Source organism: Phyllostomus hastatus, unplaced genomic scaffold, assembly GCF_019186645.2.
Source record: "Phyllostomus hastatus isolate PE091 unplaced genomic scaffold, TTU_PhHast_1.1 phas_contig_34, whole genome shotgun sequence".
In the NCBI taxonomy this organism is placed as follows: domain Eukaryota; kingdom Metazoa; phylum Chordata; class Mammalia; order Chiroptera; family Phyllostomidae; genus Phyllostomus; species Phyllostomus hastatus.
Window position 1 is genome coordinate 48,742,497 of NW_025333857.1, and position 27,056 is coordinate 48,769,552.

At 54.8% G+C, this 27,056-nt stretch overlaps 2 protein-coding genes across 2 annotated transcripts; one reads left to right on the plus strand and one right to left on the minus strand.

Annotated features, from left to right (window-relative positions):
* The first annotated feature begins 275 nt into the window (after nt 1-275).
* On the plus strand, nt 276-5,409 carry ALDH1B1 (aldehyde dehydrogenase 1 family member B1). The gene is made up of 2 exons (XM_045840900.1): nt 276-576; nt 2,626-5,409. The coding sequence occupies exon 2, from the start codon at nt 2,636-2,638 to the stop codon at nt 4,187-4,189; it is 1,554 nt and encodes a 517-aa protein (XP_045696856.1). The 5' UTR covers nt 276-576; nt 2,626-2,635; the 3' UTR covers nt 4,190-5,409.
* Nucleotides 5,410-9,601: 4,192 nt separating this feature from the next.
* Nucleotides 9,602-25,342, minus strand: IGFBPL1 (insulin like growth factor binding protein like 1). Its single transcript, XM_045840684.1, has 5 exons — nt 24,864-25,342; nt 16,342-16,451; nt 15,327-15,443; nt 13,281-13,434; nt 9,602-11,688 (listed from the first exon to the last, which is right to left on the minus strand). Exons 1-4 carry the CDS (start codon nt 25,309-25,311, stop codon nt 13,285-13,287), a joined length of 825 nt encoding a protein of 274 aa, XP_045696640.1. The 5' UTR covers nt 25,312-25,342; the 3' UTR covers nt 9,602-11,688; nt 13,281-13,284.
* Nucleotides 25,343-27,056: the final 1,714 nt, after the last annotated feature.

A 27,056-nucleotide genomic window follows, 5' to 3' on the forward strand; every position in this document is an offset into this window, starting at 1 on the left:
AGCAGTGAAGGTGGAACAAATTGGTGACCCAAGTTAGGAAACACGTGGGGTGGGGCAGGGGAACAAAAGAGCGCAAGGAGAGGTTCGTGGCTGGCAACCTAACTAGGGGCGTTGTGCAAGAGGAGAAAATGCAAGCTATTGTGTAATTGCGGTCCAGTCTCACAGGGCTCTCTGCCCTGGGAAAGGCCTGGCCATCTCTGGGTATTTGTTTCCACATCCAAACAAGAGCCTTAAGACCCCAAGTCTGAGCCGCGTAGCGAAGGAAAGAGCGCCTCCGTGGTGCGGTTGCCCTGGGGGAGTGGGTTGGAAACCCAGACACTCCCGCTCGGTGAGGAAGGACAGGCCTTGTCCTCGAGGCTAAAATTCTGCTGCGCCCCCAGTGTAAACAGATCCTCATTGGCTGCTGAGCCTCTAGAATGAGCGGAGGCGGGGCAAGAGGTGGGGGAAAGCTGGACTAACGGGTGAGAGACTGAACCACTGCACCCGAGCGTGAGCCTGAGCGCGAGCCTGCGCCCGAGCCTGCGCCCGAGCCTGCGCCCGAGCCTGCACCCCAGCGTGAGCCCGTGCCTGCAGCAGGTAATGACTGTCCTTCTGCTCTCGAACCACGCCGGCAGCCCGCAGCGCCGTCCCGGGGTCGCAGGCTTCCTCTCTAAGCCTCCGCTTACCCACATGGGGGCAGGTCTTTTTGCCTGATGGAAACTGTAGGACCTCACCCCTCTCCCCGCACCCGAGTCCCGAGTCCCCCCGAGTCCCGAGGTGGCATCTGAGGGCCCTGGGGTTGTTGTCCTCCCTTCCCCCGCACACCTTTCGGATTAGCTGCACCTTAATGCTCCCCGCCCCCCACCAGGCCCACTTCAGCAGTGGGGCCTTTGACGTTAGCCTGTGATTGAGAGGCCAGGATGTGCGTCCCGCCGTGCAGAAAGGGTGAGGGTGGGCACCTGCTGGTCCTGGCTCGATGGCCCAGAAGGTCCGGGCCTTAGCACAGGGGTCACTAATACAGGGGACCAAATAAATTGCCCATAGTCAGGAGGAAACACAAAGCTAGTACTGTGGGAACCTGAGCTGAGGTTCCTCCTGGGACTTGCTGTGTGTTCTGGGTGAGTCCCCCAACCGCTTTGATCCTCCTCCCCCAGCCTTCTTCCAAAGAGGGGCTCAGCACCTGCTCCAGTCGCCCCAGGGCTGCCTGGAGTTTCTCTGAGTTAACTGCCCAGAAAACAGCCTGCAAACTTTAAAGTCTGGTGCCCCAGTAAGCAGTGATCTTCCTCCCTGCATGTGGTGGTGCCACTGTGGATCGGCACTAGCGCGGGAGCAGCCTTGGCACAAAGGATTTCCCAACCATGGTCTGTGAGCACTTCTCCCACCTGTTGAGTTTTTCCACCCCCACCCTGGGGCCTGGTAACTCCTTACACCCATCCCGGCGGACTCCTCCCTCTTCAGATCCGGGTCTGTTGGTCCCAAGGCTGCTTCTGCCCCGCACGCAGCAGAGCCCCGAGCAGAGTGGAACCCTAGTGCACCCCTGATAGTTTGCTGGCTCAACTCCCCTGCAAGGGAGGGCTTTCCTGGGCAGCACTGATTTGTGTAGAGCTGAGGACCTGGTTGGGGTGTTTCTTTGGATGAGTTCTTTGCTCCTCTCCATGCCCAGTGGCAGAGGGTAGGGAGGTGGGGGTGGGGGAGAGTCAGGCAAGTTCAGTTCCCTTTTGCTGTTGGGTGGGGCTCGGCAGTGACTTTGTCAGTGAATCTAAGGACTTTAAACACTGTTTAAATTTCACTGAATACATTTTATATGCTGTTTAAATTTTACACCTGCTGTTTTAATCAGGTCTGCATTGTTTTCAGAGTTGTAGGCAAGAAATGAACAGGCCCTTCTTTGCAGCTGCTGCTGGACTTACTGCACCCAGGGAAGCTGAGACGGGGGTGGAGGGCGGGCAGGGTTAGGCTGTTTTCTGAGGGTGCTGCCAGCTCAGATGTCCGGGGTGGAGGGTGGCGGGCTTTATTACTCACAGCCCCATCCCACATAGCCCCATGAGGCAGTTTGCCTGTGAGGCACCTGGGGGACAGAGGTGATGTGAAGCAGGCCCCTCTCTAAGAGAACAAGTCTGTCTCTGAGTCTTTTTGGTTTTCACTTCATTCTTAGGTCAGTTGAACAGCCTGTGTGGACATTTATGTAGCAAGCATAATTCTAGTCAGCAGGGCCATGGCAATGAACAGAACAGGGAAAAAAATCGTTCTTCATGGAGCTGATGTTTTATTGGGAAGAGGCGACAATAAACATATACGCTTGTAAAGATGCTGTTTGGTATGTCAGCTGGAAAAAAGTACAGCATGGTGCAGGGGCTAGAGAGTGCTACAGGTGAAGAAAGCTGAGATTGTATCAAGGGTGGCCAGAGAAGGCCTTGCTGAGGAGCTGACATTGGAGCAAGGACCCAGAAGAGGTGAGGGCATGAGTTGGAAGATAGATGGGAGGTGATAGAGTTGGGCCAGAGGGTTCTTCAGGGCCTTCGTGTACCTTACAACCCATGGTTTTTGAGGTGCCACCCAAATCTTGGGACATCTAAGTTGGTGGGCTTTGGGGGCCCGCCTGAGCCCCTCTCACCTGTTCACCCCAGTTCCTCCTGTCCCCTCCAGAGCAGTCAGCATGCAGCGCCTCCTGGTGCCCCGGCTGCTCCGCCTCCGAGGCAGGACCGCCCCGTACTCCTCCGCAGCAGCCCTTCCGAGCCCCATCCAGAACCCGGACATCCGCTACAACCAGCTCTTCATCAACAATGAGTGGCAAGACGCAGTCAGCAAGAAGACCTTTCCAACAGTCAACCCCTCCACGGGAGAGGTCATCGGCCACGTGGCCGAAGGGGACCAGGCTGACGTGGACCGGGCAGTGAGAGCGGCCCGCAATGCCTTCCGCCTGGGGTCTCCGTGGCGCCGGATGGACGCCTCCGAGCGGGGCCGCCTGTTGAACCGCCTGGCCGACCTCGTGGAGCGGGATCGCGTGTACTTGGCCTCCCTGGAGACCTTGGACAACGGGAAGCCTTTCCAGGAGTCTTATGTCTTGGACCTGGATGAGGTCATCAAGGTGTACCGGTACTTTGCCGGCTGGGCAGACAAGTGGCACGGCAAGACCATCCCCATGGATGGCGAGCATTTCTGCTTCACCCGGCACGAGCCCGTGGGTGTCTGTGGCCAGATCATCCCGTGGAACTTCCCCCTGGTCATGCAGGGCTGGAAGCTGGCACCGGCGCTTGCCACCGGCAACACCGTGGTCATGAAGGTGGCAGAGCAGACCCCCCTTTCCGCCCTGCACTTGGCCTCCCTCATCAAGGAGGCGGGCTTCCCCCCCGGGGTGGTGAACATCATCACGGGCTACGGCCCCACGGCCGGAGCGGCCATTGCCCGGCACATGGATGTCGACAAAGTCGCTTTCACCGGCTCCACCGAGGTGGGCCACCTGATCCAGAAGGCGTCCGGGGACTCCAACCTCAAGAGAGTCACCCTGGAGCTGGGCGGGAAGAGCCCCAGCATCGTGCTGGCGGACGCCGACCTGGACCACGCGGTGGAGCAGTGCCACGAGGCCCTGTTCTTCAACATGGGCCAGTGCTGCTGTGCCGGGTCCCGCACCTTCGTGGAGGAGGCTATCTATGACGAGTTTCTCGAGAGAACAGTGGAGAAAGCTAAGCAGAGGAAAGTGGGGAACCCCTTCGAGCTGGACACCCAGCAGGGGCCCCAGGTGGACAAGGAGCAGTTTGAGCGCATCCTGGGCTATATCCAGCTTGGCCAGAAGGAGGGGGCAAAACTGCTCTGTGGCGGGCAGCGTTTTGGGGAGCGTGGTTTCTTCATCAAGCCCACGGTCTTTGGGGACGTGCAGGATGACATGAGGATCGCCAAGGAGGAGATCTTTGGGCCCGTGCAGCCCCTGTTCAAGTTCAAGAACATCGAGGAGGCGATCAAGAGGGCCAACAACACCAGGTACGGCCTGGCCGCCGCCGTGTTCACCCGTGACCTGGACAAGGCCCTGTACTTCACGCAGGCGCTGCAGGCCGGGACGGTGTGGGTGAACACCTACAACATCGTCACCTGCCACACGCCCTTCGGGGGCTTCAAGGAGTCAGGCTTTGGCAGGGAGCTGGGGGAGGACGGGCTGAAGGCCTACACGGAGGTGAAGACGGTCACCGTCAAGGTCCCGCAGAAGAACTCGTGAGGACGTCCCCCATGGGGACCCGGCGTCAGTCCAGGGGTCCCACAACCACCGACTGGTGGTCACCAGACATGTTTTTAGCCATGGACCCCCTTTATTCATTCCAAACGAACTCTTAGAACCTCAACTAATGAAACAAAATCAGAGTTCCCCTAGTTAAAGCCGGGACGAGGGCTGGGCTCAGAGCCCTGTCCCTCTGTGCTCCAGCGCCAGCGCCCTCAGAGGCCCTGAGCTACTTCCAGGAAACCTTAAGAGTCACTGGATGGTGGATTAAGAACCACTGATCTGGACTTCTAGTTCTTCCTGCTGATCCAAGGGCTTTCTGATGGCTGCACCTGCTGGCGTAGCGGATGGGCTCACCGCACACCTGCGAGTAGAAGGCATTGGGAGCTCTGATGGGTTCCAGATTTTGTCCGTCTCCGTTCTTACTGACGTAACCTGAAGATCAAGGGTGCCTTTCCTTTTCTAAGTACCGGTTGTTGGCTGTTTTTCTTGCTTGCCCTTCACTTTGCTACTGATGTACTTTAATTTGAGGGAAGGAATCGGCCGAAAATGAATTTATATGCCCACTCCTTTAAAATAAGCTTGAACAACCCAAATATCCATTGGCTACCAGGTGGACAAGCAAAATGTCTCCCTGGAATGTTCCATGGCCTTTTCAGCCATGGAGAGGGATGAAGCGCCGCCACATGCCGCAGCATGGGTGGTCCCGGAAGACGCCATGCTGAGTGAAAGGAGACAGACACACAAGGCCACAAACTGTGTGACTCCATTTCTGTGATATACCAGAATGGGCAAATCCATAGGGACAGAGCAGTGTAGTGGTTGCCAGGGCGTAGAGGAGGAGGGGATGGGGAGTAACTGCTAATGGGAATGGCATTTTGTGTGTGTGGGGGGGCGGGGTTAAAATGCTCTAAAATGCTCTAGAATTGGATAGTGGTGATGGTTATATAGCTTTGCAAATATACTAAAAAGCACTGAATTGTATACCGTATTTTGCCATGTATAATGAGCATCCACATTCTGTGCATATTATGCACGGGATTATTATACCCATTATTACACCCATGGTGTGTAATCATCATACCCATGTGTAATGCACATCCGTATTTTTCCCTCAGAAGTTTAGGCAAAAAATTGTGCATTGTACATGGAATAGGAAAGGGTGAATTTTATAATATGTGAATTGATTTTGATTAAAAATTAAAATAAGTAGACTCATACATTCTGTTTGCAAATCTACTTTGTGTCAATATTCTCTCGGTGCTGAATGTTTTACAGAGTCCTGGGGATGGAGGGGACCCAAGCAGTCATCTGGGGACCCAGCCAGGTGCAAAAGTCCCCCCCACAAAATTTCTAGTTTTGTTTTTGTCTTCTCTTGGCAGGCTGGGTGGCAAGGTGCCACTTTAAGACCCACAGAGAAAAGCTCTGGTTCCTGCCTGGGACAAGCCCATGTCAGATCTTGTTTCAAGACTTCCGCTGGCGCTGTCCCCCAGCCTCTCTACCAAAACACTGACCCTGAAGCCACGCCGAGTATCAGGGCGGTCCCGACATGCTGGGGTTTCCAGGGTTCAAGCCTGAGGGTTCAGTATAGTCACTGTTAGTCTTCATTTCCCAATAGATGGGAGTAACTCCAAGCCAGCAGGCCACCACACCTGAACAGGATGCTGAGCCCTTTCTCCCTGTCTTTCACCTTTCTATCACTTTAATAACGAATCACCCTACTTTTAGGTCCGCTCGGTCTAGTAAGTGCACACCCCCGGCATCTCTTCGGCAGCCTGTTGTCTGCCCTAGGCTTCAAGATGACTTTGTTCAGTATTTGACCTTGCAGTTGACCTGAAACTGCTTTCTGGGGATTCTGAGTCTGTTTGGTCCCCTCATCTCTCCTTCCCAACACCTCCTTCCTATGCCATTTGTCTAAGGCTGGGGTGACCCTGACTGTCCCCCAAAGTGCACCTTTTATCTGCTTCTCTTAGAGCAGAGACTGTTGGCATTTTGCATAGTCGTGAGTTTCTCTTGAAACAGGGAAGGAGTGAGTAGGTGGGTGAGTGGGGGTCTCCAATGACCATCAAGCAACATCCCAGTGTTTTAACAAATCCATTGCTCATTAGCTTCTCAATACTTCTAAACCAAGTGAAACTTGGTACAGGGTGTCCCAGTATGGGTTGGGACAGTGAACAGATACTCTTCTGGGTCTCTCATTTTGATCCCTGACATTCGGTGACTGAGGAGACAGACAGGTCAGAGTCCCAGTCAGCTCAGCCCCCTGGGGCTCCGCTGCACTCATCATCATTGCTCTGGACACAGGGCTGTGTGAGCAGGGGGCTTGCACTGGGCCTCCTGCACTGCAGACACTGCCTGCAGGATTTCACTTGCACACAGATGTGGCAGCTTTGGGGCACCCACACATTCCAGCAAACTCATCCCAAGCTCTACTCTGCCAGATGCTATCGGTGCCAGGCGCCTTTGCATGCCACAAACCTCACACAAACATAGAATAGGCCATGGGTGACCTCTTCTTTTTTAGATGAGGAAATGGAGGCTGAGAGGTTTCCCATGAAGTTCGTTTGGACTCAGTTTCCCGTGTGCGCACACTGTGGGCCAGAGAGGGGTCGAACTGAGAGCACCTCTATCCCAACCTCAACTCCTGAAGAGCCCAAGGACTCAGCTTGGCTGCACCCACTGGGGCTGCTGTGCTGTCACAGTGACACTGCTTTTCTCGGCTGGGTCCCAGCTGCCAGGCCCTTGAAGGACTTTGATTTGGTTTGGCTCCGGTCTGGGTGGCAGGCTGACCTCTGGTGGCCACCTGGTTAATTAATTTGCTCAGATCATTTGTTGGTTTCAAAAAAAGAGTGGGGGGTGCTTTAAGGTTCCGGCTATAGGCAGGTTGCAGGGACAGAGAATTAAATGAGGCAGTCCCTGCCCTCTGACTTACTTCACTTAGCGCGGCACCCTCCAGGTCCGTCTGTGCTGTCGCCAACGGCGAGATTTCATTCTCTAGTGGCTAATAGCACATCGTGTGTGCGTGCCACATCTTCCTCATCCACTCGCCTGTCCATGGGCACTCAGGGTCATTCCATATCTTGGGGATCAGTAATGCTGTGACAAACATAGGGGTGCACAGGTCTTTTTGAATTAGAGTTTTGGATTTCTTCGGATAAATGGCTACAAGAGAGATTGCTGGGTCACATGGTAGTTCAGTTTTTAATCTTTTGAGGAACTTCCATATTCCTTTCCATAGCGGCTGCACTTGTTTACAGTCCCACCAAGAATGCACGAGGGTTCCCTTCCTGCACATCTTCACCAGGCACTGCTTAATATTAGTCCACTTGATGAAAAGTCACAGCGGCCCAGAGATGTCCAGGTCGTAAGTGGAGCCAGGACGCACACTCAGGTCTTCTCTCTGCCACACCCAGCTCAGCCCAAGGGAAAGGCCTGGAGGGAGGGACACAGGACCCTACTGGGTGAGAAGGAGGTGTCCAGGCAGAGAGAAGCAGGAACGGTGTTCCTGGGAGAGCAGATGACTTGCAGTTTGTGAAAAATCTTGCAGGGTATGAAGAAATGGGGGAGGAAATGGGGGAGGGGGCAAGGGCTGGGGGGGGAGTACGCCCTGTGAGGACATCCACACTTTGTCCATTGGTGGGAAACTGTGAGAGTTTTGGAAGGGTCATGTTTTGGTTTCTAAAGCTGGCTCCGTTTCAGTGGGAGGATAGGTTGGTGGGGGTGACCTGAAGCTGGAGGCCCCTCAGGACACCACTCGCTGCCCATGCCTGTGATGCTAACCTGAACCAGGGGTGAGGACGGGTGGGAGATCGTGGGTGCCAGCAGGTGACCCCACAGGGCTGGCTGGGGTAAGCCAGTGGGTGTCGGTGCCAGCACCATGACAGGGCAGCTAGCTAGAGCAGTGGGTTTGGGGACAAGATGGCAAGTTCATTCAATTATTCACCACTTTTTTATTGCATGCGGACCCCTCAGCACCCCATGAAGCCTGGGGCCTACCTAGTAGCTGCTCCGCAGGTGTGTGTGGTGGGCGGAGTTAGAAATGGAAATGGGAGGCTTCTCTCTGCCCACTCCCACTCCCATCACCTGATAGTGGTGATTTTTACTCTTCCTGGCTGGGGCAGAGGGGTCAGGCAGGAGGAAGAAGAGACGCAGGTAACTGCTCAGCCCCTGGATGCAGTGGCGGCTGACCTCAGAGGCAGTCCCGGCCGAGGGGAGTGCTCCGGGCAGGAAGGAGACTCAGCCCCGCAGAGCGGAGCGGAGCGGAGTGAGCGCGAGTCCCAGCATCCAGCTCTGCCCTGGGTGACGGGTTCCCAGGTTCGGAATTCATTATTGAGCTGCAGACACCAGGGCACTTTAGTTCCCCTTAATTAATTAAAATATCACATAATCATCGCTCTCCGATTTAATGTTCAGGAGGCCCTGGCGAAGGCTGGGAGTGAGGAAATTCATTAGAGGAGACTGTTCACTGTCGACTGATTCTCTCATTCTTATTAATTTTCCCTGTGTCATCCATCCCTGAGGGGAGAGCGGAGGGCAGTGTTTTTTTAAAAACATAGGATTAAATTCACCATAAAACCTGACGAAAAAAATCCATTTTGACTAAAAATCAGCCTTTTTTAGTTAAGGTGGGAAGTGGGTCCATTTGGGATTGGACACTGGCTTTTAAATTATCTCCCTCAAGCCTAGTTATGACTCAGTCGACAACAGAAAACTGAGATTCAGGCTGCCTGCTGCTTGTGGGGTCAAGTCCAACCTCCTCTAGTGGCATTTAGAGGTGTGGCCTGGGCCCCCGCCCCAACACCTGCCCCTACAGCTCCCGAAACCACGGGGTCCAATACTCCCTGTCGCAAATGAAGCTGCACTTTTCCACCCCTGCTGCTTTCTCGTGCTGCTTCCCTCTTCGGGAATCCCCAGACCCACTCCAACCCCCAGCTCGGATGCCTCTTCTCCTCTTCCAGGAAGTCGTCCCAGATCTTCCTGGGAAGACATTCTGTGCTTCCTCGGAAGGACAGCAACATCATCCCACTCATCCTCACTTGAGTCTCACCAGAGTGCAGGGTCCAGGTCCCACCCACGTTCACATCGCCAGTGTCTGCACCCCTCTGTCCTCCGGAGAAGGCTACTCACGTGCATGTGGAAGATGACAGAGTGCAGGGCTAGTGAGTGGATTAAACCCTAGGGTGCTCATACCGTGGGGGACCCAAGTTCAGGGAGAGCGAGGGGAATAGGGCCGGCAGCGGACGATTAGGACCACACCACATGCAGGGAGACCGGGCGAGGCTGTGACTGCAGCCCAGGCGGGAGGTAGGAGGATATGGAAGAGCAAAAAGGGGCAAGAGGCAGAGGGGTGACGAAGTACCAGTGAGACCTGGACCACCTGCGGCAGCATGCCAACGACAAAGAGACCACAAAGACTGTCCTTGAAAACATTTATTTGCAGGGGCAGGGCTCATGAGATGTCATCACATCCATGAAAGTAGGGTAGAAAGCACAGGTTCTCTGGGGAATGGTGTTTCCAAACAGTACCAGCCACGGCACACATTCTTCCAGCCTCTGCAGAGGCCGGGGGACTTACACCGCTGACAGGTTGTTAAGGTGGGGCAGTTATGTTTCTGGTTTTGGTGAAAATTTCAGACAGGGTAACATTTATATTATTTTTGCATGTAATTACGATGGTGAATTCAGCCTCAAGCAGTCTTCATGCGCGGCTGCGTCCTTACGGGGCTCCACCCACCCTGCTCTCTGGGCCTCCAGCCAGCGCTCCGGTTTTGATGGGGCACATTTGAAGGGATGCAACCGATTTCGTTAAGTGTGTGTATCGCAGATGCACGCTGTTCTACTACCTTCTCTGGGGCCTCAGCACCCCTACTTCTCCTGAGAGTCTGTCCACCCATTAGGGAGGCAGGGGTGCTGAGTGCAGAGGGGCTGTGAACAGGACCCCGCAGCCCCAACCTCCAAACAGAAAGAGCTTCCACTTTGATCAGTTTCAATTCTAATTGTATTCAAAGAAGGGGTGCCAACATTTTAGAGTCTGAAAACCACCCACCTAGTTTCATTCCTTGCTTATTCCAATGAGGAAACCGAGGTGCAGAAAGTGAAGGGAACTGGTGCAGGGTCACACAGCAAGCCAGGGCCGAGGTCCCAAATGGGCCTCATGGTTCCAGAGTCCCAGGCCAGCCTCCTGCTGTGCAGTGTGTCAGGGTGACGTTGCCCTGACACCCCAGAGATGGGACAGCCAGCCTCAAAGGCAGAAAATGCAGTTCCAAAATGGACCCCCAAACGGCATGCCCACCGTGGGCAGCATGAGGCTGTGCTTCTGAAGCAGAGAGGGGCCTGGACCAGCATCTCTGAAACCCGTGGACCAGAGGCCTGCAGGCCTCGGGCAAGCGCCTTGCTCCCGGGGCCTTGTTTCTGCATCTGCAAAGGGGGAGGTGCATCGGTGCGCGCCCTCCCTGCCATCCGGGAGCTGGGGGGTGGCCACAGACGGCTTCGTGACCTTTAAAGACAATCCACGTGTGGGATCCCAATTTAAAAACTTTAATCGCCTAGGATATCTATTTTTTTTAAATCCCAGATATCAAATATTTTCCTTCTCTCTTTCCTCATTAAGAAAAAGAAAGCAAGCCTCATTCCTGGGGGAGGTCAAAACATGTCTAAGTAAAACACGTTCTACTGCACTCTGTTCCACCCCCCGGAGAGAGCACAGCCAGGCCTCTGCTGCCACTGGGTGAGAGAGTGCTGGGCTTGTTCGCAAGTGGACAGACGTCTCGGTCCCCAGACGCCCAGCCACGGGGCCCCTGAGTCGGGTAAAATGTTTCTTTAAGATGAGAAACCGGCAGGGAGAGAAGAGCTACAGCCAGCTGTCTGTACCTGAGTATGAAGCAATAGCCTTTGATTCTGAGGAAATACCAGTTTAAAAAGAACGCTAAGACCACACTTCCCGCATTTCGTGCACAGGGCCATCCTACTCCAGCATGGCAGGGCTGGAAGGGCCACAGGGAGCATCTAGTCCAAATGCCACAGTCGCAGGTGAAGAGACCAAGGCCCAGAGAGGGAAAGGACCTGTCCAGGTCACACAGCAAGCGAGAGGCCAGGCAGGGGGCGGCAGGGCCCTCTCCTTCCTGCTACAACACACACTCGGTCCCCGAGCCCCACTGAGCAGCCGCAGACGAATGAGGTGGAGTCGCAGCTGCCACGTGCCCCGTCCAGCCCTTTAGAGTTCCCAGTGTACCGTGACATGATCTTCCCCGGCGGGGAGCAGTCAGAAAAAGAATTCTCAGGGAGCAATTCATTTCTAAAGTATAAAAAACCACCTGCAGGCTGTTTCCCCAGCATTTGCCCTGCTAAAAACCACATCTGCGTGTGAATCTAGTCTGCACCTAACTTTTAAAAACATACAAAAGGGGTCTTCTACAAGCACGGTTTCTCCAGCTCGCCACGAAGCAAAACGACCCAGGACTTGACTCTTCCGTCGTCCTGTGATCGGTGTTTCTGAGAGCCTGGGAGGGAAGAAGGAAAAGAATTAGAGGAAAAGAGCCTGTTCTGTCACAGTCAACTGTGCGGTGAGTGGAAGGTGCAAGAAATGACCCTTAACTTTAAATCTCCACCAGGCGAGGAGTGCTGTGGGCCTCGAGCAGGGCCCCGGAGGGCGGACATCTCAGAGACCCCCAAGTTTACTATGAGGAAAAACTCCCAGATATTAGGAAACCTAGAGACGGCTCTCTTGTGGTAGTGAGCACTGCATCTCTGGAGGTATGCAAGCAGGGGCCGGCCCATAGTGCACCCCGCTGAGGGAACTTGGGAACGGGGAGGTGCCGACGCTCTTAAAATTCCATGGCTCCCTTTTGAAAACTCATCTATGATGGACTGTATGCATAGCCAGGTAAAATCTCTGTTTTTTTCAATAAAATATATACATATTTATACTTAAAAACTATATATACTTTAAACATGGAACATATAGGCACACACACACATATAAACACACAGGACAAAAAGTCCCAGCACTTGACTTTTTGTTACACACTGATCAGAATAAAGCAAAGGCCGGCACCAGGGTGCTGTGAGAGCCGTCTCCTAACTGCACTTCTGTTGGATGAGCTCACCCTGCACTTTCCTCCTCATGCCCCACCCCAACCCCAGAGGGAACCACAGTGCGGTCTTCCTCTGTCTCCTCAGTTCTACACTGCTTCGTTCACCCCACACTCACACGTGCCCCGTGTTTCTGAGACACCGCGTTCCTTGTAGTTGAACGGCGTTCACTTCTCTGCTTTCCATGTATCCCCTACAGACCTGACGTGAGGCCTTGGACACAGAAAGTGCCTAGCAGTGGTGGCTGCAGACGGAATAATGCGCACGACGACCACAGCAACATCCTTCTGCTTTTCACGAACTACCAAGCCTGCGTCCCGTTTTCCCTGCTCTATGAAGTCCTTGCCAGCGGGCCCTGGTGCTGGTGCCTGTTCAGGACAGTTCTCCCACCCTGTAGGAGGCCCGTGCCTCCCTGCCCTGGGCCTCCGGGGAGAGGAGCAGACTCCCACCGTCCCCTGCGTGGCGGGGTGTGGCCACAGGACTTGCTTTGGCCAAGCGGCTGTGACAACCACTGTGTCTGAGCAGAAACATTAAATGAGATTGCGTGCTTGGCGTGGCCTGTTGCTCATCCCCTCTGCCACGAGAGTGGACACGTTCCATACCAGGGCTGCTCCTCCTGGCTGGGTCCCCATCTCAGAAGACATGTGGAACGGAGCCACAGCCAACCCGCCACCTTGACATGGAATGTGAGCAAGAGTTAAACATTGGTGGCCATGAACCAGCGAGGTTTGGGGGTTGTTAGGCAGAGAAGCTGGCTAATAAGGGGTCATTTCCTAAGTTCACGGTCCACCTATCGTGGGAAGCTCAGAGTGACATGCACGCGGAACACGCTAGAGACGCTGCCTGTGAACTGCAGCAGGTTCCTACTCTCGTTTTGTGTTCTTCTGGTTTCGCTGGTTTATGTGTTTTTCTTCCTTTTTATTACACACCTTATAAACCACCTCGATGTCTTGTGACACAGATGTATAAACACCTGAAACGACTCAGAACGGGTACTTACGCTGTCACATGCGGTCACCTGGAGCTGGGAAACGGAGGACTTCGTACACGCGCAGGTCGCTAACCGTCACCGTGCCCCGGGACTGGGCCTCCCCCAGCGCGTTGGCCGAGTGGCACTGGTACACCCCCGCGTCCTCCTTCCTCAGGGGGCTGATCTAGAAACACAGCGAGCACGTTTGGGTGGTTCTCAGCGGCACAGTGCAGTCGCTCCCAGATGCAGCCTCGACGGGACCCCTGAACACTGGCTCCTTCTCAGAATAAGCGCGAGCTCGCTCTGTCTCTCTTCTCACCCCCTCAGTGCCCTCTCATTTTAGTGCTTCCTCTGCACTCCTGCCTTTTACTGTGAGCTACCTAGTCCTCTTTTTTTTTTTAAAGATTGTATTTATGTACTTTTAGAGAGGGAGGAGAGAAAGGGAGGGAGAAAGAGGGAGAGAAACATCAATCAGCACATCCCCAACTAGGGACCTGGCCCACCACCGGGCATGTGCCCTGACTGGGAATCAGACAGCGACCTTTTGGTTTGCAGGCGGGCGCTCAGTCCACTGAGCCACACCAGCCAGGGCTGGTCCTCTTATTGAAGGTATGGGTATAGCTTACAAGGAAAATATTGCAAATTAAAAGAATAACAATCTATTGTTTCTATTCCCCAAGAAATGGCCCACAAGGGCTCCCAATGGAGGCAGCCTTCACAAATTAACACCAGAGAACTTTTTCCTCCGCACTTTCTCAAAATAAAGCACGGGAAGGTTAAGGTCATGGGGCCCTTGGATGATGTCCAGTCTAAAGCTCTTTTTCTACAACTGTGGACACAGAGGCTCAGATCTGAAAATGCCAGAGACCCCACCGCATTCTGAGTTTCTGAGCTGGGTGCAGAAGTGTCCCGAAACCTCGCAGAGGTGGTGAGGCAGTGGGGAAGACACCCCCGGAGGGCAGCCTGTCCCCCCTTCCCTGCAGAGCAGATCCACACCGGCCCTCTCCGCTCTTGCTCCCTCTTGCTAGAACGGCTTGTGTCGATTGCGAGTTGCTCTACAAACCAGGAGGGTTTGTGCACCCCATCTCGTTTTGAACTTGCACCAGTGGTGGGTGAAGGGGGGCATGGTCATTAGCCTCATGCTCCAGGGGACCAGCAGGTAAGTCACAGACTATTAGAGTCACCTGGCCCTTGGATGCTGTCCAGTCCAAAGCCCTCTATTTAAAACTGTGGGCACGGAAGCTCAGAGAGGTGGAGTGATGTGGCCGGCATGGACCCCTGGCTCGTCACTCCAGTGCTCCTACAAACACACGGCATTCCCTCTTCGTAGTAAAACCACAGCACGTGGCACGGAGCAGCCATGAGAGAAAGCAGAGGTGCCATCCCCCCCCCCATACCAGCCACGTGGCCTTGGGCAGGTTTCCTACGGCCGCCGTAACAAAGCACCACACACTCAGTGGCTTGAAACGACACACACACCATCTACCCTCGCTGAGGCTGGACGTCCAGGTGGGTCTCCGTGGGCCAAAGTCACGGAGTCGGCAGGGCTGCCGTCTTTCCAGAGGCCCTAGGGGAGTACCTGCTCTCGCCTTTCCCAGTCCAGACGCAGTCTGCATTCCTCGGCTTGTGCCCCTTTCCTCCATCCTCAAAGCCAGCGATGGTGGGTCACATCTTTCTCGCACTCCCATCTCTCCTGCCCCCCTCTTCCACATTTAAAGAACTCTCGTGATGACCTTGGCCCCACCCAGATAATCTGGGGTAACTTCCTTATGAAAGTCAGCTGATCAGCAACCTTATTTCCAGCTGCAACCTTAACCCCCTCTTGCCCTATAACAGAAAACATCCACAGGTTCTGGGCCTAGGACATGGACATTATTCTGGGGTCGTAACTCTGCCTGCCACTGAAGGTCACTGGTGCTCTCAGGGGTTACACCACCTGCCCTGCTTTCCCGACAGTCCTCACAGGGTCTGGTGAGAAGCGGATAAGAAACGTGTGACATGTTACAGAAATATCGAGGGTGCTTTGTAAGGGCCAGTCAATAATAGCCAGTAGTCCTAAACAAACAGGATGCTCACCAGAATCCAGGCTGTGGCCTCATGGTCGGAGGGGCCCCCTCGCACCTGGACAGCTATGTTGACATGGTCCCCAGGCAGGTCCTCCAGCACCTGGGTGCCCTCAGGAGACTGTGTGACCTAAAGAGGACAGGAAAACCAGGAGGGGTTTAGTGAAAGCATTCCCGGGTACGTGCCACCCCACAGACACCCTCACTGTCTCCATTTTCCCACTGACCTCAGGCCAAAACCCTAGCAGCTCCTGCTCCTACTGAAATGCCCGTCGCTTTAAACCCCGAATTATGTACAGACAGTACACCCCGATGGACAAAAAAGATGTGGACGCCACCACTGTCTCACGGAAGCAGTTCAGAACGCCACGGTCCTTCTCAGGGCTGTTGCAGACAAGGGGGCAACTTCTGCTGTGACCCATGCTCGTCTCTCAAACACTGATCTGCAGGAGGATCCAGTTTTGGAACAGGGCTGCGTTATCTGCCACCACCCAAGTCTTTCTAAAACCCAAACCCAGTGAAGCAGCCTCTAACTTCCTTCCAGCTGATCCAGGCTAGACAACCAGTGGGACTTCCCCGACAGCTAAGTGGTCAAGAGAGCAAATGCCACAGGAAGGATGGCAACCTCCCTTCTCCGGGGACAGCTTTCGGAGAAAAGTTTTGTGGCATAACCCTCGAGGCAGAGGGATGGTACATAACAGGGGTGTCCAACCAGCAGTCCAACACAAAATCGTAAGTTTTCTTAAAACATTAGAGATGTTTTTGTGATTACGTGTCACAATGTAATTAATGTGTGGCCCAAGACAACTGTTCTTCTTCCAGTGTGGCCCAGAGACACCCCGACCAAAAGCCTGGACACCCCTGTAAGATACCCTTTTAGAACCCTCTGGTCCACACAAAAAAAATATACACAGAAACACACTTAGAAGGAAAGAAAACGTTCAAACCTCACCCCCCCCCACGTGCGAGTGCACACACACACACACACACACACACACACACACACGAGAGTTCTTGGCCACAAGTACCTTCCTCCACGTGATGACTGGGGGCGGTGCGGCCCTCACCTTGCAGGACAGGTGCGCCTGTGCCCCGGTGACGTTGTGAACACTTCGGGGCGGGATGACGACCACAGGAGCTGGGTGACAAAGACAAGGAAGCACAACCATTACCCTGCCAGGTCCCAAGGGCCCCACGTCTGGAATTCCCCTGCCTGTGAACAGCCCGCTGGGACAGAGCACAGTGGGGTGAGCGGTGGCTGGCAAAAGCTCTCCACCCACAGAGGGCAAACTCTCAGGCAAGGGATCGTGGAAACGAGTTTGCCCTAGACTCGGAAGGATGCCCACGTGCTTCCTCAGCCGTCGTCTTTGTTCTCCCAACAGGACAACAGGGGCCCAGAGAGAACGGGCAACCACCCAAAGTCACGCAGCACATCTGTGGCAGAGCTCTGGTCTCGTGGCACCCCTTCCCGGGCCCCGGCTGCCACCTGCTTTCGGCTCAACGACAGGATAGGGCTCTGGGCGGGGCTGGTGTCGCTTCACCAACAGCAGTCTTCCGACAGATGGGCCTTTCTCTTTTCCCGTGCAGGGCATTTCAAAGAACAGCGCCCTGTGGAACAGCGGTGTCCGCCCTAGAGCAGAGACCCCCTGCAGCCCTTTCAAGACGCTGATTTGCATATCACAGACTCACAGACTCGACACTCGGCCTCCCCCGCCCCACACGCCTCCCATCCCTGGGGGCAAGACTGCCGGCCTGGAAGCTGTGTGGAGACTGGGAATCAGGCGATGTGGGTCTGGGCTGCCAGAGCACTGCAGAAAGGAGAGGGAGCGCGCGGGCTCACCGGATGGGACTGGAGAGCATGCAGGCATCTGAGTGAGCAGTTCTTAGCGGACACTCCACTCTCCTCCCTCCTCCCTGCGCCTGGCATCTGCGCTGCCCACACTGGGACTAAAAGCATCAAGTCCAGTGCCCCCTCAATGTCCCTGCCCCCACATGGAACGCACCCCTAGCCCTCAGGGGGCCAGCTCCCCAGGTGCAGGGCTGAGAGGGTGTGCTCTAGTCCAGGACCAGGGGCTCTGCACCGCTTTCGCCTGCCTCGCAGCCCAGGTGCTTCCCCCTGGCCTCACCTGCACAAGAAGGCAAGCTTGGCCCACCCTTGCCCCTGACCCCATGGTGTCTTGGGCAAGGTGAAAACTCGGTCCTTGGGGAGGAAAATGCTCTCTGTTTGGTTGTGCTTGTCTGTAAGATGTGAACAATACACTCGGCTTCACGGGGTCGCTGAGCTGGTCTTACCACGTGATGAGTGTGAAAGTGATGGTTCCAGTTAGCATGATATGCCGGTGGGGGTCAGGAGCAGGTCTGGGACACAGATGGCTGGGTGAGGAAACACATGACAAATAAAAGAGCAAACACATTCATTCCCGAGCCATCTGACTGCAGAGAGCGTGGACTCCTGGGGCTTCCCTGGTGACTCGAGGCCAGCTCCGCAAGCCAGCCTTGGAGAAGAAAAGGAGAGAGAACAAAGAGAGGGAGGCAGAAGGCTGGAGGGAAAGGGGAGGGGACAGAAGTGAAAGGACGTGGAAAGGAGTCTGGTCTGGCTCCTTTGGACAGACTGGGAAGCAGACTCTGCCAAGCTGGTGCCAAAAGCAGAAATGAAAAACAAAACCCAAATTTGGGAAACTGTCTTAGAGCTGCAGAGTCTCAAACAGAGAAGCCTAATTCCCCAAGATCCTGTGCCTGCATCTATGATGTTCTCATCGAGCCTCCACTTGCATGCCTCTAGTGATGGAGAGCTCACTATCTACGGAGCCAGGCCCTTCTATCCTTGGAGGGCTCTGCAGGTAAAAAAAGCTTGCCCTCATTGGAGCTAACATTCACCTCCCTGTGTCTCCCACCTGTTTATACCAATGCTGCCCTCTGAAGCCCTATAGCCCTCTGGATGTCCCAAGGGCCACCGGTGAGGTGAATACAGACACTGCCCTTTTCCTCCACAGGCTTTCTTCCCCCTCAGCCTGGGCAGCTCACTCTTTCAGCTGTGCCCATCTCACTGCCCTCTAAGCCCCACCACCCTAAGTAGTACCAACGTCCCCCCAGTGAACCAAGGTCCTGGGCTTCCAACACTGCCTGACGTGCCCCAGCCACCTGCCTGGCCGCCGCAGAGAACCACGGGAGCCTGCCCTCTGGCAGGAGCCCCACCTGCACAGACCACAAGGAGAGTCTGATTTATTCAAATCCTCCTGCCAGTGCCGCCTCCCAGAGCCCACGCCGACCCTCGGAGGGCTCGCTGTGCGGACGGCCAGAGCCACGTCTCATTCCAGGGCCCCCCGCGGGTCCCAGAGGGGCGCTCAATCAACGTGTTTTACTTCCACTCATGTAAAGTCATAAATTTTAAATGAGATTTCATCAGTCCCTTTCAGGCCTAAATGAATAAACCAGTAAATCACATTCCACCTTTCTCTCCTCGCACTTCCCTCTCCCTCTCTTGCAGTAACTACACTTGAGAAAGCCTGTCTCGGAAATACTGTCTTTGCCACTGATTTCCTGGCAGAAAATGCCATTTGTTTTTTACAAAGGAGCCCCCTACGCTGGATGACAGAGTGCCATTCAAATGTTCATTTTTAAATTTACATATGCTACGTGCGCTCTGGCGCACGGTTCTAGTTTTGACAGATGCCCACAGTCGTGCAAACGCTGCTACAACTGAGACACAGAACACTTATCTCGAACAATTTCCTCCTGTGTCTGTCACAGTCATCTGTCTTTAATTTTGACACGTCTGATTTTAAATTGACAATATTTTTATATGTAACGGCGCTTTACAATCAGCCATCATCATCATCGTAATGTTGGTGATGATGCCACTGGCTGACACTGGAGCCGGCTGCGTGCTGGGCGCGCTTCTGTTACGGGGCCGTGAACCCGTCCGGTCTCTCCGGCAGTCCCCCAGCCGGGGACGCGAGCCAGGGCCACCCAGCCTTAAATGGTGGAGCGACCCTATGGGCCCAGGCTCCGGCCCCAGGCTCTGTCCACACCATTTTGCCCTCTCCTTGTGTGCCACTTCCACGTATGCCACTCTCTCCATCCTTACTTAGCCCTCTCTTCAGCCCTGCATTTATCCCCATGTTACAAATGAGAAAACCAAAGCTCTGAGAGGTAACGTGTATGGAGGGACAGGGGCTCAAACCCAGGCCCCTGAGTCTATTAACTCCACACTGATTTTTAAAGGGAAACATCTGTTATTCTGTGTGGACACCTTCCTAGTGTGAGAAAGCATTCCTCAGGGATTGTATTGGGGGCCCCCAGGACAGCCCCTAGATTCCACGACTTGCTGGGGGGACCACAGGACCCAGCCCAGCTTCACTCACAGCTATGATTCATCACAGAGGAAAGAGACAAAGCAGGTCAGCACAGGGAGGAGGCATGCGGGGCAAGGGCTGGGGAAACCAGACACGGGCTTCTGAGAGCCTCTCCCGGAGAAGTCACATGGGACACACTCAATTCCCCAGCCACTTGGGGACTGTGACAACCTGTGCAAAATGCCATCTACCAGGGAAGCTCACCAGACACTCTGCGCCTGACGGTTGTCGCTGGGGTCAGTCACCTAGGCTCCCTCTGCCTACCACGGACAGCCGTTCCAGGCTCCCAGGGAGAGAGCAGATGCCCAGCTGTCCTTTGTACAGTGCAGGCAGCGATCAGTCCTGAAACCCTCGTCCCCAGACACCAGCCACAGGCCACCCTTGCCCACAGGCCCGTGTGAGCGTACACAGCTACACTGACCCTTTTCTGCCCAGGAATGGAACCGCCCCCCCGGGCTTCACCCCAAGGAAACAGCTCTTGTGAAGGCACCATTAGTGTCCTCAACACCAGCAGGACACTCCCAGCCCTGCTGTCCCCAAGGGCTCATTCAAGTGCGGCACTGGGATGCTCAATGCCACGGCTGCCCCAGGCAGGAGGAACCCACAGCCAAAGCCTGTCCCTGCCACACCCCAGTGCTACCGTGTGGCCTAGTTTCTTCTTCAAAATGAGCCTGGCAGTCCACTCTCCCTCCCCTCCCCTCCGCTCCGCTCCCCATATGCTGCTGTGAGGAAGTTACCAGACCCCTTGCCAACTATAAAGGCTTCCACGGAGGGGCCTGAGGACTCGGCAGGATGCAGCACCCTGAGGGTAATCTCCTTGAAGATGCCTCTATTGGCCTCTGGTGAGCGGGCCTGTCTGTGGGTCTGCCCGAGGCTCCAGAGGCCGCAGCCCACAGCCCTTCCTCGGGCGAGCCTGGGGCGAGGCCTTACAGTTGCCAGTGCAGCCATGCTTCTGGAAGAGCCAGGGCCTCCCTTCCCGCCTGCCTCTGACAGGAGTCACGTGGCTCTCAAGAGGGAGGACGGTGCCTGCTCAGCCCGGTCTGTGAATGTGCCAGCTTTGTCTCTCTAGCCCTTCCTCGCTCAATACTTGTTTCCTCTGTTCAGGCCAGCAACAGCCATGGAAACGCCAGGCCAGCACAACTCTGCCCATGGGTACCAGACAACAGTCACCAGGTGTGCCCCGACCAAGGCAGCGCTGCGGGTGGGCAGAGTGCACCCAGGGAATCTCAGATGCCCAGGGGCCCAGTCACCGCCCACAGGAGCATGGGCGGCTTGCTCAGCACTTCCTCCTGAGCTGCAAAGGAAGGTTGACAACTTCGGCCCCCATGCCCCAGGGTGCAGGGAGAGAATGGGTGTGGCTGCATTATGAAACATGCGGATCTGTGCAAATGAAAGGGATCGATGTCATTATTACAGTGTGGGGGGATCTGTCCTCCTGCCCCGTCAGCTACATCCTTGATGGCTGGAAGGAATGATCTTCCCAAGTGCCTCTGAGATTTCTTTAGAGTTCATGGCGCTAGGGAAAGAAAGAATATTAAGAGTCATCCCCCAGGGACCCCATCTACCTGTAGGAGAGGGAGCACCGAGAAAGGGATTACTGATCAACGCACTGAGCAGCCCTGGTAATTTATGCTAATAGTCATGTTACAGCGCAGAAGGAGGAACTGCTCAGTCCTGCTCCCTGCAGCCTGTGCCTCAAACCCCTCCCTCGGCATGAAAGGCTTTTGAGCAGGAGACCCCCCCCTTCCTTTGTCCCTCTCACAAAGTGGCATTCACAGCCTCTCCTGGTTACCTGGTAACACACGCTTCACAAAGACAGATTTCTAAGTGGAGCTGGAATTTCAACTGAGGTAGATGTTCTACGATTCAGGATCTCAAGAGCTCACGGAAGCCTCGGGGGCTCCACAGCCCGGTGGCCTTTGACATGGGACCCTGTTCCTATGTAATTTCGCACTCAAACAGGACATCAACCTGCTGTCTGCAGGATTCCCAACATCAGCAAGTGGTCACAGTGCACAGACAGAACAATGCAGCCTTTTAAAGTAATGACACCAGTAACAACGTAATGCCAGGTGACCTGATAGTTGAGAAAGAAAACCAAGAGTTTAGGACAGAATGGAGCTGCGCTCCTGAGCCTGGCACTGAACTGCTCTGGGCCTCGGCTCCGGGTGGCTGCCCAGCAGGCCCACTGCTCACACTCACCACAGGACCTCTTTGCTCTGTGTCCTGGTTGGCGCTGTGCCCTCCCACCCACTCAGCCCAGGAGTGTTCCACTTGCCCTTCAAGGCTCCTCTCATGTGCCTCCCCTTTTGTGACGCTACCCTGCTCCTCTCAGGAGCCATCACCCAGTGCTAAACAGAGGAACCAGCAACCTACCTTGGGGGGCAAACCAGAAGGTAGATCCGGCCTGAGAAACTCTTGAGACTCAAGAGCAGCCAATTTGCGGCACCTTCCGAATCAGATTGCCAGAGGGCTGGAGGTGCATGGCCCCACTTGAAAAGAGCCAGGAAAACCCAGGCTGGAGCCCCAGCTTGGCTGGGAAATAGCCAGGTGGCTCCAGGGAGTCCCCCCCACAACACTGCCCCGCATGTCTCAGCTTTCCCTTCTGTGTAATGGGAGTGAGACCTGGCCAGGGTAGTTGCAAACATTGAGCAAGAAGATGGGATGCAAACACAATTCCCAACAGTAAAGAATGAATTATTCATATGTGGGAACATAGTGGATCTTCAATAAATGTGTGTTGATCAGAGGATTACTTGCATTAGGCATTTTGGGTCTTTTCAGAGCACAGGAGGAAAGGGAGCATTTCAGCCTGAAAACTGTTTCCAAATGCTCCTGAGAGGCACGTGTGAGAACACTTCCCACCCTGGGTGGAACTTCACACATATGTACAGACGCCTGGCTCCGCTCAAGTCAGGAGTTCGCACGTTGAAGGAGTAGGTGAGGCGCCGCGGAGGGGGTTTATCGCCAGTATCGAAGCAGAACAGCTGCTTCGGGGACTCAGCCTGCTTCCCTTCAACCAGGGTCTGTCCCCAGGGGCGTCGTTAAAAAGTGCTTCTGCCATGTCCTCTGAATAGAGGATGGCTTTAGGGCAGCACAGAGTGCGGTGCCGCTTTCGCCTTACTCCCTAGCTAGGAAAGATCCCCTGTCCACAACTTCGTGATTGACCAAGACACGGGGGCAGGGGCCAGACAGACGTTTCAGGACAAAAGGCAGTGGGAAAACAGTGCCCGGCTGACGGGCGATTCCGGGGAGGCCTTCTGCCTGTCACTAATGGGATCATTAAAAGCAGCTTCTGTATGGCCTCCATTTGGCTCCCTGAACATCTTCAGCCCGGGGCCCGCGCCTGAGGTGCGCCTCAGGGCCCATAGATCAGAGTGGAGGGGCTGTCACATTTACTTGTCATTTGGTAATTTTCAGTGAATTAGGGGTATGGGGTTTCCATCTGCCATCTGGCCGCACTCTGGTAACCATGGCAACCACCACCTGCCTGACTTAACTCTATCAAGTCCTGTCCTCAAAGAGCATAAAACAAGGTATAGGGGACTTAGGAGCTGGTCAGGCTGTACTGGTCACCGTGGTCAGTCCCCTGCACTGCCCCCCACCACCGGAGCCTCAGTCTGCTCCCCATAATAGCAGATTTGGCCTAAATGTCTTAAACATCTTCAAGGCATCTCTCTTGAGAACAGAACACCACTCCAGGGAAGTATTACCCCAGACTATCTACGCCGGCAGATTCTGGGGACCTGGTCAGCACTTATGTCTCCCGTGTGTGGAGTGAAAGTATTACCTGTCTGCAGACAAAGAGAACCGCCCGGGAATGAACTGCTGAGGAAAGCAGATTGTAAAATCGAGTGACAGGAACTGGAAAAAGGAAGGAGACAGGGCTGTTTATGTGCCACGGGGCAGAAACAAAGGGGCCTCCACAGGGGCTGACACAGCCCAGGGAGGGGATGGGCCAGCCCAAGGTCACTCAGGGAAATGGCAGCATGGGAAAAAGCCAGCCTGCTCTCTCCTCCATGGGAGCTCCCACCAGGAATAGCCAGCGGCGATTTTCCTGTGCTCCAGGGAGGCTGCAGCGCGGATGGGCTGCACACCGTTTCCATGTTTCGGGGACAGGAGGCTCCCTGCCCTATCTCTGACAACACAACAACGTATGTCTCCTGGACACACGTCTGCCCGGAATGTCTGGGAGAAGATAATCATAGAAACTTCCCAATGCCTGTTAAGGTCTTCCCCCACCCCCAAGTCTTCCCTGTTGGAGCTGAAGTTACTACACTGACTTAGGCAGTTAGGTCAGACTTGGTCTCCAGCCATGGGCCAGAACCCCAAGCCGGACTCCTTGGTACTCACCTTAGACTCTCCACTGCCCCTTCCAGGCAGCGTAGAAAGGGGCAGTTCTTCAAAACATAATGGGCCAGCAGGGTGCTTCTCTGGGCATCCTTTTACTAAGGTTTTGGTTTATTTTTGTTTGATTTTTTAAAATGCACACACAGAGGGTGGGCAGCAATAACACCCACAGACGACTTTACTGTGGTGTTAATGAAGTGTAAGTTCCCAGATCCCAAACAATGATTAATGTTCAATTCCTTTACTTAAAGTGGGACCTTCCAAATTGTATAAGCCTTAGCCCCACAAAACCTGGGTCTACCCCTGAAGGCATTAAAATCTTTTCAGAATCTAGGTCTGCAAATGACTTTCCTGTCCTAAGTGGGAGCTCCCTCAGGAATCCCCAGCAGGGTCCCAGCTCCCGTAAATCCCAAGTTCTGGTGGGGAGCTCCTTCTCCTCTGGCTTCTTCACGTTTCCTCCCTCTCCATTCAAACAACCCACACCGGGGACTTGAACCCAATGAGGACCTCCCACTCTCAAACTCCCAGTCTTGTGGAGGCAAACATACCAGGCCTCTGAAAAACTGCATCAGCAAGTATTTAAGTACCAAAAGGGACAGCAGGCTCCCCAAATTCCCACCAGCTCACTGGCTGGTGTCTCCATGAACTTGGTAAGGGAGGGTGCAGCATGTGAATTCCTGCCCCAGCCTCCTTGCGCCCCCTGCCAGATAAGAAAAACTGCCTAGACAGCGTTGATGCTGGGAGGAGAGGAGGGACATTCTTTTTCCAATACCCCAGGGTCTAGGGTCCCTCCGGCCGCTGCCTTCCCCGCTGCCACAGCACTGCCAGGCGGAAGCCCGACTTACCAAATTCGCAGGGGCCGTCGTGTACCTTGTGCAGGTGGCCTGGGTGCGCGCGAGGCGCGTGCCGGGCGCGCAGGCGCAGTGCGCAGACGCTGGGATAAGAGCGGCCGTCGGAACCGCAGACGGCGCCGCGCTGCGCGCACACGCAGAGGCCGGTGCCCTCGGGCGCGGCCCCCACGGCGCGGCTCGCGCACACCAGCTCGGGGCCACAGCGCTCGCCAGCCGGGCCCCCGCAGCTCGCGCCCTCCGCGCCCAGGCAGCGCGCGCAGCAGCCGCACTCGTCGCGCGCCGGAATGCCGGGCGCCGGGCAGCGCACGGGAGCGGGACAGCGCTCCGGCCGGCACGGACCGCACTCTGGGCGCCGGACGCCCGCGCGGAGGAGCCCGAGGCCTGGGGCCAGCGGCGGCAGCAGCAGAAGCAGCAGCGGGAAGAGCACGGGTGAGAGTGGCATGGTCCGCTCCGGGACGGCAGTAGCGCTTCTGCTTCGCTCTCCGTTCCGCGCGCGCCGCGCCGCCACCCCACCCGCCCCGCGGCCGCTGATTGGCCGGGGCTGCACCGCGGGGTGCCCGCAGACGGCTGCCCGGCCCGGGACCGGAGCGGCGGGGTGGGCTCCCAGTTGCCCGGTTGAGAGCCGGAAGGATGTCCCTAGACCCACTGTCGGACACCCAAGGGTAGTAGGGGCGGGAACTTGCCTTAAGTCGCTATGGTAGAGCCAATATTGTGTACAAGACTGGCTCCAAATATTATGCCCTTTAATCCTCTCAGAAGGATGCGCCATTTTATTTTGCATTTTGTAGTTTTCCAAGTTGTATTTTAAAAAAGGAATATATGGTTTAAAATTTCAGAGTTTACAAATGGATGTAACGGTATAAAGAGGGTTTCCCTTCTCCCGTATCTCAATTCCCCAGCCCAGCCTCAAGAGGGCACTCGTTATCAGGTTCTTGGTGTGCCTTGAAGGAAGTTTGCTTGCCTATAAAAAGGATAAGCCCTCTCTTTAAACATATACACACACGCAGTAGCATGCCATATACATTACTCTGTGCTTGGCTTTCCCACCTATGGTATTTCCCAGTTTCCCCACCTCTTATGCCTGAAATCGGCTGCTTTTACAATCAGTGAAGCATTAATTAGTTCCCCTCCCCCCCTTAATGCTGCATAAAGACGTGGTGCATCTCATGGTTAGGAGTGATTTGGGTGAGATATGGTGATCTATTTAGGATTGGCTTTGGAATTTTAAGCTTTGCACAGCATTTAATTGTATAAAAACCTCATTTATTCAACCAGTTGTTTTTGGTCCTTTTGTTACTACAAGTAATGTGGTATTGGATGTCCTGGCACATAGTGTCAGCATATCTGTGACTTAATGGGGAGTGCATGTTGGGAAGACACCGTGGAACAGGTTCCTGCAGTCACTTATTTATTCATGCGGTCTCCATGCCTGCCCAGAGCCAGGTTCTGTGCGCTGGGTCTGGCAGAAGACTCAGACAGAAAGCACAAGGGAGTCTTGATTGCTGGAGTTTGACGTGTGGCCACATGAAGACAATAGACGGAGGGGACGTGCTGACCAGGCTTCATGGATGGCTTTTCTTGCCTTCACCCCCTCACCCTCATTTGTCCCATGTTTCTTGCTCTCTTTTTCTGAACTCCTGGAGATGGAGAAAGCCTCTTGGAGCCTAGGACGACCAGCCACAGCACTCTTGGGTGGCATCCAGTTTGCTTTTCAAGCCCAGGTCTTTCCCAGTTTGCAGTCTTTTAGGGGATGCCCTTATCCCCAAAAGGAGCCCCAGCAGAGGCCACTTTATGTGGTGGTCAGAGCAGGGCCAGCTGCCTGGCCTGCTCCGGCTCTTCCCTTACAAGCAAACTCGGGGGATGGAGGTAGGGGGTGATGAGGACTATAATAATGGCGGTATAGCAGTCAACATGGCTCTCCGCGCTTATTAACGCATGGTTTCATCCAGAGGCTGCTGCCTTGAACCTGGCATGGCCTTTTAAAGTACTTGCACTCCTTGAGTCTCTGTGCCCTTCTGTGAATCTCTCCTAAGGACATATCACTACATGTGAAGATTTCATTCTGGAGTTGGTCACTACAGCAGCAACTTGGAAACAGTCTAAAGCCCCAGTGATGGGCAATGGTTCAGTAAGTGGTAGCACATTCAGTGACAGCGGATTAGGTGGGCAGTGAAAAGGAGGAAGGAG

Bases quoted from the DNA above. Each gene is read 5' to 3' on its own strand.
- ALDH1B1 (XM_045840900.1), top strand. From the start codon at position 2,636: ATGCAGCGCCTCCTGGTGCCCCGGCTGCTCCGCCTCCGAGGCAGGACC.
- IGFBPL1 (XM_045840684.1), bottom strand. From the start codon at position 25,311: ATGCCACTCTCACCCGTGCTCTTCCCGCTGCTGCTTCTGCTGCTGCCG. The intron at 16,452-24,863 runs GTAAGTCGGGCT...TTTGTCACCCAG, and splicing joins CGACGGCCCCTGCGAATTTG to CTCCTGTGGTCGTCATCCCG. The intron at 13,435-15,326 runs GTGAGCATCCTG...CTGTGTTTCTAG, and splicing joins AGGCCACAGCCTGGATTCTG to ATCAGCCCCCTGAGGAAGGA.